Raw genomic sequence first — 17538 nt, forward strand, 5'->3', positions numbered from 1 at the left:
TCCAAGCTTGGCTTCAATCATTTCCAAGGAAGCGTGCAGTGTAAACCCGAACCGTTCTAGAAGCTTCAAGCCCTTACTTTTATTGCCAGAGAAGCGTCATGGCGGCTGGTGAGTCTTGGAGCCATAAGTGCGGGAACGGGAAACCCAGGTGACCAGGCGATTTTACGAAGAGATATTGTTGCGATGCAGCGGTAGCGACCGTTTGTCACGTACCCCTTTCTCATCTATTCGTTGAGCGCGGGTCTGAGGCACCTGCAAGCCGGACTCCCGCAGCGGTTTCGACACCGACACCCCGTGGTGGCCCTCTCAAAACTTGCAGGCTCAAGCTCTGTTTTGTCATCGTTCCTGCTCAACTTGGGCATCTGCCTGGGACTGTTCTTGGTCTTCAGTGTATTGCGCGTTCTACCATGGTGCCGCCGGTTCTTTGCACCACGAAGGTGGGTGACGACTTGTACCAACACGGTTTGTCAGCATAGTCTTAGGCATAGCACCGGGGGCTTGGCGGCAGTCAAGGCGTGCAAATGGTTCGACAGTCGACTCAAGTTAAGCGCTGGCCGCGCAGTTCTTGTTGTTCAAAGCTATGTCCATGGATAGGCATTATCAGCCTCGGCGCCTTGGCAGGCATAGCACGGGTGTTGCGCCTGGACGGGTGTTGCACTGGTGGGCGACGTGACCAGCACCAACGCCTGCCCTGTCCCACACCCTGCCTGCACGCCGTTTCAGGTTTGCTGATGACATTCCTGTAAAGCCTAAACGGCTGGAATACAAGCTATGGAGCTGGATTATACCGACCATCATGTACAAGGAGCCGGTGCGTGTCTTCTGAGCGGTTGCTTATGGGTGATCAGGCTGGTGCACAATTTCGGGGCCCTGACACTGCTCACCCAAGCGGCACGCAAGTGACCATGCAATTTTATGCAATGCAGGATCTGATCGACGAGGCAGGCCTGGATGCCGCAATCTACATGCGCATCCTGTGGTTCGGTAAGCATGGGTCCATGCTGGTCCATGCGGGAGGCGGCACTTTCTTTGCGCTTCGCATACCGCGCTCTCGCGCTGCTGCGTGCCCGAAAGCCTCCACCGTCGGTGCTAGCTTCGCATTCACTCGGCGGCGGTGATGCATGTCGTGTGTTGTATGCTTAGTGGTGTGGATCATCATGTTATGCAGGTGTGTGCCTGTTCCTGGGCGTGGGCGTGTGGTGCATCGCGGTGGTGCTGCCCGCAAACCTCACAAGCAACGAGGTGGGTCGGTGGACGGGCAGCACAGCGGGATGAGTTCCTCGGTGCTTGCGCGTGGGCTCGGGCGCGTTGGACTCGGGCTCTTGGAGGTGCTCTTGGCGCGCAACGATGCAATGTGCCGGGCTTGGGGTACGCACAGAAGCACAACGCCTCGATTGACCTTTCCTTCCTTCTCCATGAACGCCACCACCGCCACCACAGATCCAACGGCTCCTGGACTTGGTGAGAGCCGCGCAACAACGCCCCCGGCTGGGCTCTTAGGGGAGGGTTCACAGGGAAGCGGCAGCGGGACGGAGTGCGAAGTTGGGTCCGCGCTTTCAGCTGGATGGATCCAGTCGGGGAGTGCCACAATCAGGGCATATGCCCGCACACGGGCCGGGCTTTGCATGGGTGGTGGGCTAGGGTGTTGAGTCGGTTTGGGATTTTATGAGGCTTGCTTGAGGGAGCCGGCTGCTAGTAGCTGCTCGCATGCCACACGCGACGCAGCAGGACGCATCAGTGTCCCTTGTTCGCCCGGTCCGCTTCCCGCGCGCCCTTTCAATCGACCTTGCTGTTGTGCGGTCGTGCCCACTTCCCAACAACAGGAGGAAACCACGCGCAACCTGCAGATTGCCAACCATGTGAATCTCAACTCAACCCTTATCAAGGTTGTCTCCAGGGAGTCCGGGGAGGATGTGGTGTATGAGCTGGAAAACGCCTTCACTCACCTCAACGGTACCAACTTCACCACTGTGAGCAGCGCGAACGAGGTGAGCACACGCGAGTCGGGAGTCCAGGCGCACGTACGAGTCCACGCTGTGCTAACGTCACGACTGTTGGGGGTGTTGTGGGGACTAAGGGGCGGAGATCAAGAACCGAGACCAAGGGCGGCCGCATGCGTGCCGCCCGTGTGCCAAAGAGGGGAAACTGAAAGCCGAGGGCGATTGGGCCTTGCTGTGTGGTTAACCGGCCCAGGGCCGCACCGGTCGCTCGTGCGATGCATGACACGTGAGCGCCCACTGGCGCCGCACCCCTTCCCACAGACCGTGACACGTGTGCTCAACTCCGTCATCTTCATGAACGGCACCCTCAACGGCAACAGCACCATCCGCGTCAGCATCCTGGCAAACGCCACGGTGCGTGGCATGCGGTGTGGGGGCTGATCAACCTGGGTGGTGCCTCAAAACAGTATCGCCGGGAATAGGCGCCGAGCAAGCGGGCATCATGGGGGCAGCGGGCAAATCGGTGTGTGACACGGGTGAACAGGTTCCACCCGCCAAATGCTAGCCGGCTGTGCATCTGGCGAGGCATCATGGCCATGGCCTAGTCTGATCGCCTCGTAAGGACCCAACCCATGCCTCCCCAATGTACAATTGCAGCTCGTAATCAACGGCACTTTCCTTTACCCCGGCTCCAACAACACCGAAACCGATTTGATGTACGTGACGGGCGATTTGTACGCCACGACCGATACCGTCACAGTCAACAACAATCAATACAAGGTGCGTGTCAAGTAAGCGGCCCGACCGGGCCCGTCTGCAACCAGAACCCGATGTCCACAGCACGTTGGTCCCGCGAATGAACTCGGTCGACACAATCATCCATGTTGCGTCGGCGGGCGACGGCCTTCGTTGGGCTTCCCCTCATGTCATTCCTGCGGACAGTTCACGGATTTCGACAAGTACTCGCTATCGAACGTGGAGGCGGGCAGTCCCAAGATGTGGGCGCACCTGGTGTCCATGTACGTGGTGGTGATCTACGCCATGTGGGTGAGTGATGACTGGGTGGGGTAGCAGGGTAGATGCAGCGCGCAACCCGTAAAAAAACCTTCAGATCCATTCTGCCAGCATCCATTCTGCCAGCATCTCAGACGCCTTACCAGTTGGTTGACCTGTGGTGCTTTCTTACACGCATGCTTCCTGTCTTAACATTGCACCCTTCCCTTGCTCGCCTCGCCAGCTCATCACCCGCTTCAATCGGGAGGCGGTGCTGCTGAGACTTATGTTCCTGGGTAACGCCAAACGCGGCGGCCCCAGCCACACCGTGCTGGTCACCGACGTGCCCGGCATTGTGACGGTGGGTGTTGGCGATGTGCGGCCAATGCCGTGGTTCCTCATGAGCTCCCCTGCGGCGGGCGAGCTGCTGCGTGCTGACGACCCACGTGACTGGCGATCACGGCTAGCTAGTAACCCGTGCAGGCGAAAGTGCTTCCAGAAAGGCCATGCATTGTGTCTCAGCCGCGTCTGTTGTACAACGCCCACGAACACACAGGGCGTCACAGACATGATGAATAAGGCTGTGAACAAGATCCGCACGCACGTGTCTGGAGACGGGGCAGACACAGGGAAGAAGAAACGCACGGTGGGTAAGGAGGTGTCGAGTCATGCGCCCGTAGCCAATGTTGCTATGTTTGTGTCGCCGCCTCAGTCACATTTGCACGCCTGTTTACGGTCCCGAGCAGGCCTCCGGCGGCGTGACTCCTATGGCCACCGCGACGCAAACGCCGCGCAAACAGCCGCTTCCGCCTAATCCAAATACGCCGGGCACTGCCACGAGCCACGGCGGTGCGAGCGCCGCCGCCATTGGCGCACCCGCTGCAGCCGCTGCCGCAACCCTGACCACACGTGCCGAGGAGCAGCCGGCTTCGCCGGCGGGCGTGGCCACCGCAGACGAGGTAGCGGCCGCTGCAGCTGAGATGGGCGCGACCCTTGTGGCGGCTGAGGCTGCGGTGGCACCTGGGGTGAAGGACCCGGCTCAGGAGCAGGTGCTGTCTGAGATGGAGGAGATCCAGCGCGGCCTGGAGCAGGTGGCGCGGGAGAAGCAGCAGCGAGAACACGAGCGCGAGAAGGAGCAGCAGGAGGAGGAGGAGCAGGTGGAGGAGGAGGTGACGGGCGAGCAGCAGGTCAAGGCGGCCGCGGCCCCTGCGGCCAGCGGCGACGCCAGCCCCAAGGGTCGTACCGGCCCGGGCCCGGTGGCTGAGGGCGTGGAGCCGGAGGCTGGCGGCAGCACCTCAGGCGCGAACGCGCGCAGCGGCGGCGGCGACAGCGGGGCGGATCCCGGGGCGATCGCGGTCATGGTCCATGGCGACGGTCCCGCGGCGCCCAAGAGCGCGTTCTTGGAGGCAGGGCCAGAGGCGGCGGTGGCAGCGGGCCAGCCGGCGGCGCCGCCGGCTCAGCAGTTGCGCCGCCGCCGCTTCCAGGTCCTCGACAACAAGTACGACTACAACCTGTCTGACCAGCGGTTGAACCCATGGTTCCAGGCGAGGGAGAAGGTCGAGGTGAGCGGCGGCCGCTTTGGATGGGTTCACTTCGGAAGCGCCTCGCCCTGAGTTGGATGGGAGGGACTACGGTGTAACAGTATGGCGGGTGGATTCATGGCTACTGCGCTGTAGTGTTGCTTGTACATTGCTCATCATCAACCACCCTGTGCTGATACTCCGGTAAACCAGTATGCGCCCGCCGCTGACCTCGCTGCTGACCTCGCCGCTGCCGTTTCCGCTGCGGTCCGGGTTGCACTCGCGCGCAGGCCGGCATGACCCCAGAGCAGATGGTCCGCAGCGAGTTCGAGCTGGTGTACGGCGCGGAGGACATCTGCGTGGTCAACATGGTGCAGGTGGGCGGGCCACATGCCCGCATGCCCCCAACGGATGGGATGGGGGCATGGGTGAGGGCGTGCGAGGGTATGCACCCACGCTTTCGACGCCTCCAAAAGACACACAAGGTTGTGCACTTGCTGACCCCCGCCTGCTCACCACTCCCGCCCCCGCCGGCCCGCCCGCGCGCACAGAACACCCGCGCGCTGCAGCCCCTGGTGGACGAGTACAACAAGGTGCAGCAGTCGCTGGAGGACTACCTGGACATGCTGCAGCTGCGGCTCAAGCTGAGGAAGAAGGCGGAGCCGCAGCTGGTGGGGGCGGGCGTGTGCGTGTTCGGGGGGGATGCGTGTGCGGGCTGCTGCTGGGGTCGCTTGCAGGTGTGGCCTATCGCCCCGAGACGGTCAGCTTGCCAGGAGCGAGCAGAGCCATAGCAGGGGGCAACACTTTGTGCGTGGTCTGGGCGCTCCTCTCATGTCGCTCTCGCCGCACGCCCCATGCATGCAGATCCGGGTTCTGGGCATGGCGTACGGCGAGTGGGGCAAGTCCTACTTTGGCACCAAGTGGTTTAAAAAGGTGGACGCCGTCACCTTCTGGCTGGACCGGCTGAGGTACCTCAAGGTGCGGAATGGGGCGCGGAGGCGGAGGCGGGAGGCGGGTTGGCGGGCGGCGGGCTGGCGGTGGGCGGGTGGGCCAAGTGGATAGTGTGCGGCGGGATATGATTGCAGTGCGGCCGCCACTTCACAATCTTCTGATGTGGCGCGCATGCACGCATACGCACGCAGGAGCAAGTCCTGCTGCAGCAGGTCAAGGCCATCAACAAGGCCGCGCCCTCCGCCTTCGTGACCTTCAAGTGCGTGACCGGCGGTGTTAGTTGGTGGCTTGGGCATTGACAAGTGCGGAAAGGGGCCCTTTCATCAGTAGGAGCGCGGCCCATACCAGGCCCTAAACCCCGCCGTCTCACCCACGTGTTCTTGTTGGCCTGCCCCTCGCTCCTCTGTTTCCAACACACCCTGCTGGCTCTCACTCGCGCCTGCAGCTCGCGCAAGGCCCAGGCTGTGAGCTCCACCTCGCTGCACCACCACGACGTCACCACCACGACGTCACCACCTGGCGCGTTCAGGGCGCCCCCGCGCCCTTCGAGGTGCGTGCCTAATCCAGCGGGCGGGCTGCGGCTTCGTGCAGGGCCGTCGGCTCCCACTACCGGCTCATACGCATGCATACCTATGCTTTACCGCTTCTCATGTCCCTTCTCACACTCTCAAACTCTCTCGCTTCTTCTTCTTCTTGTGTCTAACAGATCGTGTGGTCCAACCTGTCCATGAACATCCACGAGAAAAGCTCGCGCGTCGTCGGACTGTGAGTTGATTCTTGAGCGCACTGGGCATCAACAATTGTGTACTGCCCGTCCCACCGTGCTGCTTGAACAGGTCTTTCCAGTGCGTGACACACCTGTTCCTGACCACTGACCGATGTGCGCCGCCCGCCCGTGCCCTGCCTCTCCCCTTTCTCCCCCCGCCAATGACACCTTTTGACACCTACCGCAGCTGGGTGGTTTTCTGGCTCATGGTAGGCTGGACGGAGAGCGGGCGGTCCAGCAGCCCCCACAGGCCCCAGGGAGGGTCATCACAGGGCGAGACGTAGCCCTGCCGCTTTGCTTGTGCGTTGTGTTGGTGTTGTGTGAGTGACATGTTCGCTGACCAGTGTGCGGGCTGCGCCCACTTACTGCGTGCGGCTGTCCGCAGACGCTGTTCTTCATGATTCCAGTGACGCTCATCCAGGTGTGTGGGGTCGCCAGGTCGCGCGCGCCGCACGTGTGTAATATGTCAGCAGGGCGCACGAAAGGCATCGGCCTGGCCGCACACAGCGAACGAAGCACAGAAGCTATACCCGTTGCTGAGGCCGCCTGTCCCGCCATGCATCGAAAACCCACGTCCTCCCAAATCCTTGATCCGTGTGCTCATGTCGTGTGTCATTTGTGTCACCCAGGCCATGATTGAGGTGCCCAAGCTGGCGACTGTGGATGGGCTGGGCCCCATCGTGACCGCGCCCGTGATCAAACAGCTGCTGGAGGCGATCATCCCGGGTAGGTGACCGTACGTCTGGGTGACGTACCTGGAGTAGCGATCACGGGCTGATTGTGGCCTGGCCAGGGGGCCTCAGGCCGACGGCGTGCGCGCTGGTGGCGGCCGTTGATGAGGCGGGGCCGTACGGCGCTCCAGACCGAGGCCGCATCGGCAACGTCTGACCAGATCTCTCAACTCGCATCTCGTAATACTACGTGCCTTGCACACACAGGTCTGGTTCTCAAGATCTTCCTGGCCATTGTGCCCATCATCCTGAAAGCCATGGCCATCATGTCCGGCACCACGTCACTGTCGGAGGTGGATTTTGGCGTCGTGAAGCGCTTCTTCCTGTTCCAGGTACGAGATGCGTGGGCTGGCTGTGGGATGCAATCCTCGCATGGCAGGCCCCTCAGCAGTGTTCAGTTATATCACCGTGCCGCCACTCGGACTCGGAGGCGCACGGCACGCAGCCAGCAAGAAAACAGAACAGGGATGGTCGTTCTTGCACGCGCACACACACAGGTGGTGGTGGTGTTCTTTGGCAACATCATCGCCGGCTCCTTCTTCAACCAGCTCACGCAGTGGGTGGAGGACCCTGCCTCGGTCATTCCGACTCTGGGCAAGTCCATTCCCATGACCGCCACATTCTTCATCACCTACCTCTTCACAACCGTAAGTCCTGTTTTATTATATCGTGATAGGCGACAAGCGCTGGCGGGCTCCACAGCTACTGTCACAGTTGCAGCCCCGGGCCGCAAGCCAAAGGCTGCAACAGACACAATTTGGTTCAGCAAAGTCAGCCGGCAGGCTTTAGTCGTTGCGCTGCTTGGTGCACGACTCAATTCGCACACGCCACCCCACGCCACGCCACAATGCATTCGCCACAGGGCATGTTTGTCAAGACACTGCAGTTCGTGCGTCTGCCCGGCTTCGTGATTTACTGGCTGCTGAACGCGTTGGCGGGCAGCCCGCGCGCCAAGGACCGCCTTTGGATGTTCCAGTACACGGACTTCGGCCGCACGGTGGCCGAGCACACCACCGCCATGCTGATCGGCATTGTGAGTTCCCAATTCCCTTCTAAAAATGTCCTCGAAGTAGCAAGCTGATTGGTCTGTGTGTGTGTGTGTGTTAAAAAACGAAACGAAAGCCCGCCCAGACGACGCCGGAGTTACTTACGGATACCTACCAATTTACCGAGCGTCGCGTGGTTGCCGTCACCCAGGTAGTCATACTTACCCGCGATAAGCCTGTAACCCCACGGGCGACCATTCGGCCTGACCCCGCGATGCACCTGTATGCGTCCATGCTCCGCACCCTGGGCGCGCTAAACAACGTTTACCCAGCACGCCTAATTCCCGTATTCCCGCCCGCTGGTCGTAGTCGAGCTCACCTATAAGCATGGGAATGGAAAGGCATTGGGCGGCAGCACAGAAGTGTCACGGACATGTGAAATGGCAGCGGTGGAAGAGGGCGGCGTGCAGCAAGCAAGCTATCTAATGTCCTAACACGCATCCCAAAGCCCACCCACTAACTATGCCCGTGAAAGGGAACGAGTCTGGGGCCGCGCGGCTGCAAATAGCGCCCGACTGCATGGGGCGCATGGCGGGCGGCGGTTGCAGAGACGCTGGGTCGGGCTGACTCGGCTGGCAGAAAAGGGCGTGTGCCCGTCACCCCCGAACCCGCGCATAACCCGTATCCCGCATGTGTGCGCAAGTGTCAGACATAGGCTGGTTTGTGTGTGTGTGACGCCATGGGCTGGCGGGAGCTGGCCTCCCGCTCCCCACTCCATGGCGGCACCGAGGCTAGGCATGCTCGCGGCCGCAGTGGCCACATCGGTGGTTGGGGCAGGCTTGGTACGCGGGCGGGACAGGCAGGTTGGCAGACCGCGGCGTGTGTGTGTGTGTGTGTGTGTGTGTGTGTGTGTGTGTGTGTGTATGTGCGTGGTTGTGTGTGTGTGTTTGCGCGTCCTCGTCGGCCTGACTCCCACGTCCTCAATACGGTAGTCATGCCAGGAACCCCGCCCTCGGCATGCACCTAATCTCGCAGGTGTTCAGCTGCATGAACCCCATCGTGTGCCTGGCGGCGTGGACCTACTTCCTGGCCACCTACCTGGGCGAGCGCTACAACAACATCTACGTGTACAGGTGGGTGGGTGGCAGGGGTTTTGTGCAGGTTGTACGTCAGTGCTGTAGTGTTTGTCACTGCTCCACTGGATCTGGTGTGGGTAAATTGCTCACAACATCTGGTGTGCGTGGGCAAGTGCGAACATGGTCAAGGCGTGGATCGCAGCGGTACACCACTACGGTGTGGCGGTGTTGATGCCGCCCTCCAACCCTTTCTTACAACGTGCGTCATGATGAATGCAGGCGCCAGTACGAGAGTGCCGGACGTCTGTGGGGCACGGTGAGTGGCTTGGGGTCTGGACTTGTGGGGTATGGTACCGGCACATGTTATGCCCTGACTGCAGCACTTCCTGCCGTGGGGGTGGCTCTCTTTCGGATCTGTTTGTGGATACGGCCTTCACTAAAGCTCACGTTCAAACACGCACCATGGTCTGCGTCGCACGTGATCTTTTCGCCGTAATATGCACATCCTTTTTTCTGAACCACACAGGTTTTCGGCCAAGTGATGGTGGGGCTGTACATCATGGAGCTGACCATGCTGGGCCTGCTGGCGATTAAGAAGTTTAAGTGGACGCCGCTGGCGATTCCCCTGGTGATCATCACCATTGGCTTCCACATCTCCAACTCCAGGATATACAACAAGCCCTGGTGCGTGGCTGGCTGGTTAGCGGTGTGGGCTCACTAGTGCGGAAGAGAAGGGAAAAGGGAAGGGAAAAGGGGAGGGAAGAGATGAGAAGGGAAAGGAAGCGAAGGGAAGAGCGCAGGGGCCTGGGCGTATGTGCTGGACAGACCCAGATAGGGCAGGCGCCTCTGTGTAGTAGATTCTTGAATGGCTGGCCTTCTACCTGCCCGTGTGTACAGTACTTCCTGCTTGCACACACACACGCACACACACACACACACACACACACACTTGCACACACACAGGAGCGTCAACGCGCTTCACGACGCAGCCGACCTGGACAAGCGGGAGCGGGATGAGGACGCGGCGCACCACGAGAGCAGGAAGAAGCGCGGTAGGGCACTGCACGGGGCCGGGTGCAGCATGCGCGAAGGCTATCTAGGCTGCTGCTCGGGCTGCACACAGGCATAGTGTGCCTGCACTCTCGCCGCAGCAGCCCGCAGAGATCACCAGCAGCGCCAGGTCCCTGGACGAGATGGACATGTCGTGGATGCCGTGCTCCTCTCCAAACCTCTTGCAAACATGCTGTCGTGCATTCGTGTCGCCATCCGCAGCTGCCGAGGAGGCCAATGAGGTGACGAAGCTGTACAAGAACCCCTGTTTCAAGGTGAGCGAGCGACGTGAAGAGCATTTCTTGTGTCCATGCAATCCGTGCGTTGCTGCCGCGCCAGCTTAGCGCGCCAAACCTCAAGCACACACACACGGACTCGTGACAGCCGCACACCCGAGGTCATGCACTTCCCTATTCACTTTGGTTCACCAATCATCCTTCACAGCCGCCCCTGCCTCACCGCTTCTCCCCCTGCCTTGCTTTTCCCCTTGCTCCCCCTCACCCCCCAGGTCCCGCTGATGGACCTGGAGCGCATTGAGGCCCTGGCCGCGGACGTGCTGCCGCGGGTGGACGTGCTCAACAAGTGGCGGGCGGAGCTCAAGGCGCAGGGCAAGAAGGCCGTGCCCGCGGCCGGCAAGGCCAAGAAGCCGCACCCGGCGGCGGGCGCGGAGGAGGGCAAGGTGAGCATGGGCGGCAGCAGCACTGCGTCCGAGGACGAGGACTCGGCGCTCATCCCGCCGCCCGAGGTCACCAGGTACGACGACCTGCACGTTGAGAAGGACGAGAGCGACGGCGAGGAGAAGATGGAGTAGGCGGCTGCTGCTGCTGCTGCTGCTGCTGCTGCTGCTTGGGGCTGTACGGCCGTACGGCACGTGTTTGTTTGATATTGGATCTAGGCAGTATAATATTTAAGGGCCAGGAGGTGTGGGTGTTTAGGACTGTCTTGACGTGCGTGCATGCGTGGGAGCATGGCTGCACATGTTCGTACGGTTCGTTGTGAGCTGCGGATGTCGAAAACTACAAGCTGAGAATCGAAGCAACAGGCCTGCTTGGCGGGCATTGGAGTGTTGAGTGGCATGTGAGAGAAATTGGATTATGTCCTTGCACTCCTCATGCACGAGCGCATGGAGCTACAATGCACAAGCATCTCAAGTGTCCCGCGTGATAATGAGCCTGGCCAGGGCTCAATTGGCGGGAAACTCTTGGAGGGGGATTCCGCGCCCCTCCCACATGAATGGCATGCAATTGCCTTGTGCTGCTCAAGTAAATAATGACCATGTAGGTAGTGACTGTAGCTCTGGTGTGTCCTCTAGCGTTCTGTTGTTTTGGCCATGCATGCATGTTCGTGATTGCTGTGGAGGCAGCAATGGTATGTCATGAGAAGCTGTTTCTCCGCACTCAGATGACGTGTTGTATTGTGCCATGTGGGCGAAACATTCAACCGTATGCGACCACGAGGCAGAAGACGGATGCACGCCTTACGTGGCATTCACTCCATTAGATTACATGCCCATTGTACACTCCGTGCCCTGTGCAACCTTCGGGCTTGCATTTCGCACTCCCACGCTGTAGCTTGAGAACATGCATGCCCGAGCAGCGCGCATGGTGAGCGCGATTACCTTAGTGAGCAACCTGATACATGGCTTAGCCAAATCCTGTGCTCTCGACGGTGAATGTCCTGCGGCTGGGACTGTGGGCGGGAATCAGCCGTGGAGAACATGTACCGTATCGCAGAACACATGCACGCGTGTCGTACAACACATTTCATATAGTCCGCTCAACATAAGAAGACTTTCTTGCTTGATGCATATATCACATCCGTACGCCTTTCAAGCCTTTTATTACCTCATTGGACTCGTTGCGCAACATGCATTTCACGCGCGTGGGCTCCATCAGGGGCACCCGACGCCCCGCTTTGATTGTCACCATCACCACCATCATGGCCGCTGCATGCAGGGCCATCATCAGCGTGTGTACGCCCCATCGCACATGGCCACATCCCCTAACAATCCACTGGCGCGCAAGCGCACCAGCTAGGGGGCTCCCTAGCTACTAGCTAGCTAGGGATGCAGCTTGCAGCCGGGGCAGGGCATTGGCGGGTCCGCAGAGTCGTAGATGTCGCGGCGCCGGTCGCCGCCGCGCGGCCGCACCTGCGCGTGTGCGTGCGGGCAGGCGGGGGCGAGTGAAGTCCCCACCCCGCGCGACGGCGCAACGCCCCCCGCCGAGCCACGTTTGCCTGGATGGGGCAACCACGCCGCCGTTTCTTACCTTGAGGAAGCCAATGGCGCCCTTCTCCATGCGGAATATGGAGTGGTCCAGCAGCGTGAAGTTGCCGGGCACCGGGCAGTCGAACTCCACCACAGTCGCGCCGCCTGTACATATGTGCAAGGGAGGCGTATTCGTTTAGTCGATAATGCGAGACTGCCAGAGCCTTGGCGAGGGTGGGCTAGCTGTAAGTCGGTACGTGAGGTGCGCGATGGGGGTGGCTGGATCAGGTGATAAGTAAGCGGGGCGGCAGTAGCGGCAGTAGCGGCAGTAGCGGCATTAGCGGGCGGGCGGGGCCGGCACGGTGAGTGGCTGGGCTGCCTGGGCACGCACGTGCGCGGCATGCACACGCCCACACCCGCACCTGCGGGCACCAGCGTGGTCTGGATGCTGCGGCCGGGCGGCGACAGCAGGTCCCCCTCGCGGTACACCTGTCCACGTGGGGCGGCGTGGCGTGGCGTGGCGTGGCGTGGCGTGTGTCAGGACACAGCAGCACAAGGAGGGAGCGAGGATCAATCCTGTCCGTGACACGTGCGCAAGGCTTGCAACAATAGCACCGCCGCACACGCTATCTACACAAGCACGCATGCGCTGCTGACCTTGTCAAACACGCCGCCGATGACGTGGAAGGAGGAAATCAGGTTGGGGCCGGCGTTGCCAAAGTAGATGCGCACTCGGTCGTTCTGCGGCCGCCGAATCCGTATGTAAGACCACAAACAAGCGACGTAAGTACCGCCGTGCGGTACGATCCCCTAGCTAGCTATGCCGACAGCCCACTGTGTGCAAACCTCTACAAAACTGTCCGTGGCAAGCTCCTGACTCATTCGCTTCGCTCTCGGCACCCATCCGACCCGCCGGCTGCCGTCGTGCCACCCTGACGGCATGTATTCACAGCATGCGGACATACAGTCGCTGCATGCATGCCCACGCACACAGACACACACGCACCTGGTCCGCCACCAGCGGCGTCCGCCCCTGCAGTGCGCCCTCAGCGCCGTTGAACACAACCTGGTGGAGGGGAGGGGAGGGTCATGGGGAGGGGGCGGTGGAGCGGGGTAGGGCGGTGCGTGGCGAGGTGTGTGACGTGACGGCCGTGTCATGCGGCTGCCAGGGCTGACCCCGAGCGGAACGTACTGCGATCTAGCGGTGGTGCCGTACCGTACCTTGAGGGGTTTCTCGTCCAGTCCGTCCACGTAGTTGTATTCCAGCATGCCCTTGGTCTGGCCGGGGGAAGGGAGAGCGCGGGGGTGGTTGGACAGGGGACACGCGGGGCATGCAATGGGGCAGTGTGATGGGGACATACGCATACATGCAGCCTGGCACGCCGGGCGGGACGCGCCAACGCGGGTTGCGTCAGCGCACTGGCCAAAGCTACGAGGCTACCGGTAGACAGGTGGCGTGTCTAGCTATGTAATGTGGGCATGCGGTGATGATCCGTGGGCGCAAATAAAGGCGGCTGATACGCGTAATAACTCCCATGCCCCCATTTACAAAGTACCGACCCCGCCTGTCCACCGCGGACGACAACCAGCAGCCAGGCATCAGCGAGAAGAGCGAAACAAGCTCCTCGCTCACGCCCGCCCGCCCGCCCTGGTGCCCTCCCAACAGCCCCCCCCCCCACACGCGCACACACACATACACACACACACACACACACACACACACACACACACACACACACACACACAATGCTCACCTCTGTCGACTCTGTGGCGTATATCTCGGACTGCACCACGTAGAACTCCTTGTCCACCGGGGGCAGGCCGCCCTCCGGCTCCACCAGCAGCATGCCGTACCTGTATGCGAGGGCGTGTGTTGTGTATATATGTGTGTATATATGTGTGTGTATATATGTGTGTGTGTGTGTGTGTGTGTGAAAGAGAGAGACGAGGGAGGAGGGTGAGGGGGGAGTATGAGGGGGGATTTGTAGGGAGAGAGAGTGTGCACACATGCATGTGGTGGTGTGCCGGTACACAACGATGCATCCAGCCATTCGCAGCTGCCCAACTCACATGCCGTTGGCGATATGTGTTGGCACCGGCGCGGCGGCGCAGTGATAGATGAAGAGCCCTGGGTGCAGCAGCTTGAAGGTCGCAACCTGCGCGTGTGCACACACACGTGTTTACCGTCACGCACGTCTGTGTAGAGTCAGTTGAATGTGGCAGTAGGACTGGTAGGAGGCAAGCATGCGTGAGGCCGTGGAGGCCAGGTAGAGAACAAAGCATTATTGGAAGCGCGTTTGCCGGACTTACCTTCATCCCGACGTGCAGCTAGATAGCCCCGCGCTGCCGGTGAGTCCCCAACACACATTCCGGCAGCCACTTCCCAACCACAAATCAAAATCCGCCCACGCACCCACACCCACCTTGGTCTCGCCCTCCTCCGCGTACAGCACGGGCGCGCCGCCGCCCGGCCCCGTCACCGCATGGAAGTCGATGTTGTGACCCACGCCGTCCCGGTCCCTGGACACACGCGCATGCGTGGATGGAGTTCAAATGAAATGTTTCGTCCGTGTTCCCTGATGAGCACATGCGCGTACGTAAGTGTGCAACGACTGAACGTGCGCGCGTGATGAAGGGTACGCAGGTACTTAAGGGCACGGTTGTGCGCGCGCACTGGGTTAACCACCTGCGACTGCCAGGGATGGGGGTCCACACACTTGCCGTACCATAGTACGCTGGTCGCACGGATTTGAAGCCGTGCCGCCCGTACGTATCCATACGCAAGCCCCAAAGACACACACCGCAACACACACACACACACACACACACACACACACACACACACACACACACACACACACACACACACACACACACACACACACACACACACACACACACACACATGCCGCCGCCAGCCCCTGCCTATCAATCCATCCGCCCATCCACCCTCGCACGCACCTGTTGGTGTGGCGCAGCTCCAGGACGTCGCCCACACGCGCGCGCAGCAGCGGCCCCGGCACTCGCCCGTCAAACGTCCAGTACGTGTACGTGTGCAGCGGGCTGGGCGTGTGGGCGTGTGGGAGCGTGTATGTAACGACAGGAAAAGGCCCTTCGAAGTTGTCAGGAACGCGTTACAGTGTGGGCATGCACGTGGGAGTGGTGAGGGCTGGGTGGGTAGTGTGGGCATACGTGCCGTTCGTGCCTAGCCAGTCAAGCCAACCTGCTGCCACTCGCGGCCCAGACCGCCTCACGCGCGCACGCGCACGCACACATACGCATGCACACCCGTCCCATCCACCTTTATTTACCACCACGCACGCAACGCGCCCAACTGCGCCCTACTTCGCAACAGCCGCCGCGCTCACGCACGCACGCACGCACGCATTCATGCACGGCATGCGATCGACTCATGCCAACGCGCGCACGCACCTGACGCGCAGGTCGGCGGTGAGGGTCGTGAGCTCCGCCACCAGGTGGGCGGGCGAGCGGCGGCCCGTGGGGGGCGGCACGGCCGGCGCCTGTGCCTTGCCGCACGGCAGCAGCGGCAGGCCTGTTCCGTACGTAGATAGTTGGGTGGGCAGCAGGCGAAGAAGCAGATCAATAGATAGACATGCGTTGTTAGGTAGGGAAGCACAAGTAAGGTAGGGGAAGGAGTGGACACCGGGCGTGCAGGATGTCTCGCAGGGTTGTGTTAATCATGATTTTGTGGATGGTTATGGTGGTTGCTTGCCGCCGGCAGATGCAGGGCGAGCGTGGCAAGGTGCGTGAGGCGTTATCAGGAAGGTGCGTCAGCGCATGCACACGACCGCCCACACCGCGCGCTGCCCTCGCGTGCGTGCACGCCAAACACGCACGCACGTACGCTCGCACGCACGTGCGCACCTGCCGCGTCCCGCTCCTGGCCCGGGTCGGGGTGTGTGAAGGGGTTGGGGCCTTCGCCCGGCAGCCGTACAAATGCCTCCCTGCACGCCACAAACACACACGCACACCCATACACGCACGGGCGGCGAAACCAGGTGAATGCTACTGCCAAACATACCATGTGCGTGCGTGTGTGCTGTGTGAGTGCTACTGCCTCTATCTGCTTATCTTGATTGAGCATGCCACCCCCGCCCAGCACAAGGCGGCGGCTGCAGGCCCCATCTGCTGCCTCCCTCATCCCATGCATCTGACACGGCTGCGCCCCCACGCACTCGCCATAGCCGGCCTCCGCCGCCTCCCCCTCCTCCTCCAGCTCCTGCTGCTGCTCGCGCGGCGGCTGCTCCGCTGCTGGCCGCTCCGCTGCGCCCGCCGCCTCGCGCCGCTCCGCCTGCTCCCGCCCGCCCTGGCCCGCCGCCGCCACGATGGCCGCTGCCTGCGGCCGCACGCCCTCGCCACCGGCTGGCGCGGGCAGCGCCGCCGCCCCACCTCGGCCTGCAGCAGCGACTGTCCTCTCGAGCGGCGCTGCCGCAACGATGCGGGCACTGGCCGACGGCGGGCCTGAGCCCAACCTGCCACTGCTGTTGCCGCCGCCACTGCTACCTGCACTGTTGGCGCCGGCGGGTGGCGGCGGGTTGCCTGCAGTAGTGCCCATGCCCAGACCCAGCGCCGCTGCCGCGGCGCCGCCCGTGAGCAGCAGTAGCGCACCGCCGCGCCGCCACGTCAACCAAGGGCCCTGTTGGTTTTGGTCGCCACTGCCAGCGGTGCCACTGAGATCAGCGGCTGCATTAGCAGCGAGGCCGCGCCAGGCGCTGGGCAGGAACGCTCGGGCTGCAGCAGGCGCGGTTAGCGCTGTTGCTTGCTGCGCCAGCAATTGCGCTTGGCGGGTTACCGATAGAGTCAGCAGCGTTGCTCCGTTCCGGCTTCGCCACATGGTGAATCTGCGTTACCTGCGTACACAAAGCTACTGGTTATGCAACACGAGTGGTCTGTAAGAGCGCAGCAAACGGCGGGGACTCGCTCAGCATCCCCTGCTGACCCCTTGGCTCCCTTAATCGTCCCCTGCCCTTAATTCACGTCCTGAGTTTTAGACACGCATATTTTTACTGCAAGTACAGAGCGCAGCGGTCATCGCAACTTTCGGACTTCGGTGGTTAGTCGCGTTGCTTACTTTGGGTCTTTTCGGGCGGATGTGCTCGCTGCGGCGACTGATGGCAATGACAGAAATTTGACCTGCACATTCGATATAGGCCGTGAAGGGAGAGCAGCGCTGGCAGCAGTGCCAAGCAGCGCCCCTTCCGAGACATAACCACGTGGTCTGAGTATTTGCGAGATTTTCGCAAGATTTTTTGCGAACTTGGGGTCCTTTGTCGGACTGGGCCTGCTGCCGTAATGACT

The 17538-nt window shown here is 61.5% G+C and overlaps 2 protein-coding genes across 2 annotated transcripts; one reads left to right on the forward strand and one right to left on the reverse strand.

The window, feature by feature from the left end:
* Position 1: 1 nt before the first annotated feature.
* Positions 2 to 11503, forward strand: CHLRE_08g360500v5 (uncharacterized protein). Its single transcript, XM_043064805.1, has 32 exons — positions 2 to 108; positions 320 to 437; positions 724 to 811; positions 927 to 984; positions 1169 to 1242; positions 1441 to 1461; positions 1824 to 1988; positions 2262 to 2354; positions 2598 to 2720; positions 2883 to 2987; positions 3178 to 3294; positions 3490 to 3579; positions 3680 to 4495; positions 4744 to 4830; positions 5005 to 5124; positions 5318 to 5431; positions 5596 to 5663; positions 5850 to 5868; positions 5934 to 5954; positions 6111 to 6169; positions 6358 to 6379; positions 6556 to 6591; positions 6800 to 6896; positions 7109 to 7233; positions 7399 to 7548; positions 7764 to 7934; positions 8923 to 9020; positions 9243 to 9279; positions 9490 to 9647; positions 9927 to 10015; positions 10236 to 10288; positions 10522 to 11503. Exons 1-32 carry the CDS (start codon positions 99 to 101, stop codon positions 10822 to 10824), a joined length of 3705 nt encoding a protein of 1234 aa, XP_042921806.1. The 5' UTR covers positions 2 to 98; the 3' UTR covers positions 10825 to 11503.
* A 2-nt stretch (positions 11504 to 11505) lies between these two features.
* CHLRE_08g360550v5 (uncharacterized protein) lies at positions 11506 to 17481 on the reverse strand. The gene is made up of 14 exons (XM_043064806.1): positions 17312 to 17481; positions 16416 to 17090; positions 16105 to 16184; positions 15652 to 15772; positions 15181 to 15282; positions 14643 to 14739; positions 14290 to 14375; positions 13974 to 14073; positions 13441 to 13497; positions 13226 to 13285; positions 12877 to 12960; positions 12642 to 12708; positions 12281 to 12384; positions 11506 to 12162 (listed from the first exon to the last, which is right to left on the reverse strand). Exons 2-14 carry the CDS (start codon positions 17072 to 17074, stop codon positions 12073 to 12075), a joined length of 1707 nt encoding a protein of 568 aa, XP_042921807.1. The 5' UTR covers positions 17075 to 17090; positions 17312 to 17481; the 3' UTR covers positions 11506 to 12072.
* Positions 17482 to 17538: the final 57 nt, after the last annotated feature.

This window comes from Chlamydomonas reinhardtii, chromosome 8 (assembly GCF_000002595.2).
Source record: "Chlamydomonas reinhardtii strain CC-503 cw92 mt+ chromosome 8, whole genome shotgun sequence".
NCBI lineage: Eukaryota > Viridiplantae > Chlorophyta > Chlorophyceae > Chlamydomonadales > Chlamydomonadaceae > Chlamydomonas > Chlamydomonas reinhardtii.

What these genes read in the sequence shown, in the direction of transcription:
- CHLRE_08g360500v5 (XM_043064805.1), top strand. An exon ending in GCATCCTGGCAAACGCCACG is followed by an intron (nt 2,355 to 2,597) that starts GTGCGTGGCATG and finishes GTACAATTGCAG; the next exon opens with CTCGTAATCAACGGCACTTT. An exon ending in GCGCCCCCGCGCCCTTCGAG is followed by an intron (nt 5,955 to 6,110) that starts GTGCGTGCCTAA and finishes TGTGTCTAACAG; the next exon opens with ATCGTGTGGTCCAACCTGTC.
- CHLRE_08g360550v5 (XM_043064806.1), bottom strand. Translation starts at nt 17,074, where the DNA reads ATGTGGCGAAGCCGGAACGGAGCAACGCTGCTGACTCTATCGGTAACC. An exon ending in GCGGAGGCCGGCTATGGCGA is followed by an intron (nt 16,185 to 16,415) that starts GTGCGTGGGGGC and finishes TGTGGCGTGCAG; the next exon opens with GGAGGCATTTGTACGGCTGC. An exon ending in ACACATATCGCCAACGGCAT is followed by an intron (nt 14,074 to 14,289) that starts GTGAGTTGGGCA and finishes CCTCGCATACAG; the next exon opens with GTACGGCATGCTGCTGGTGG.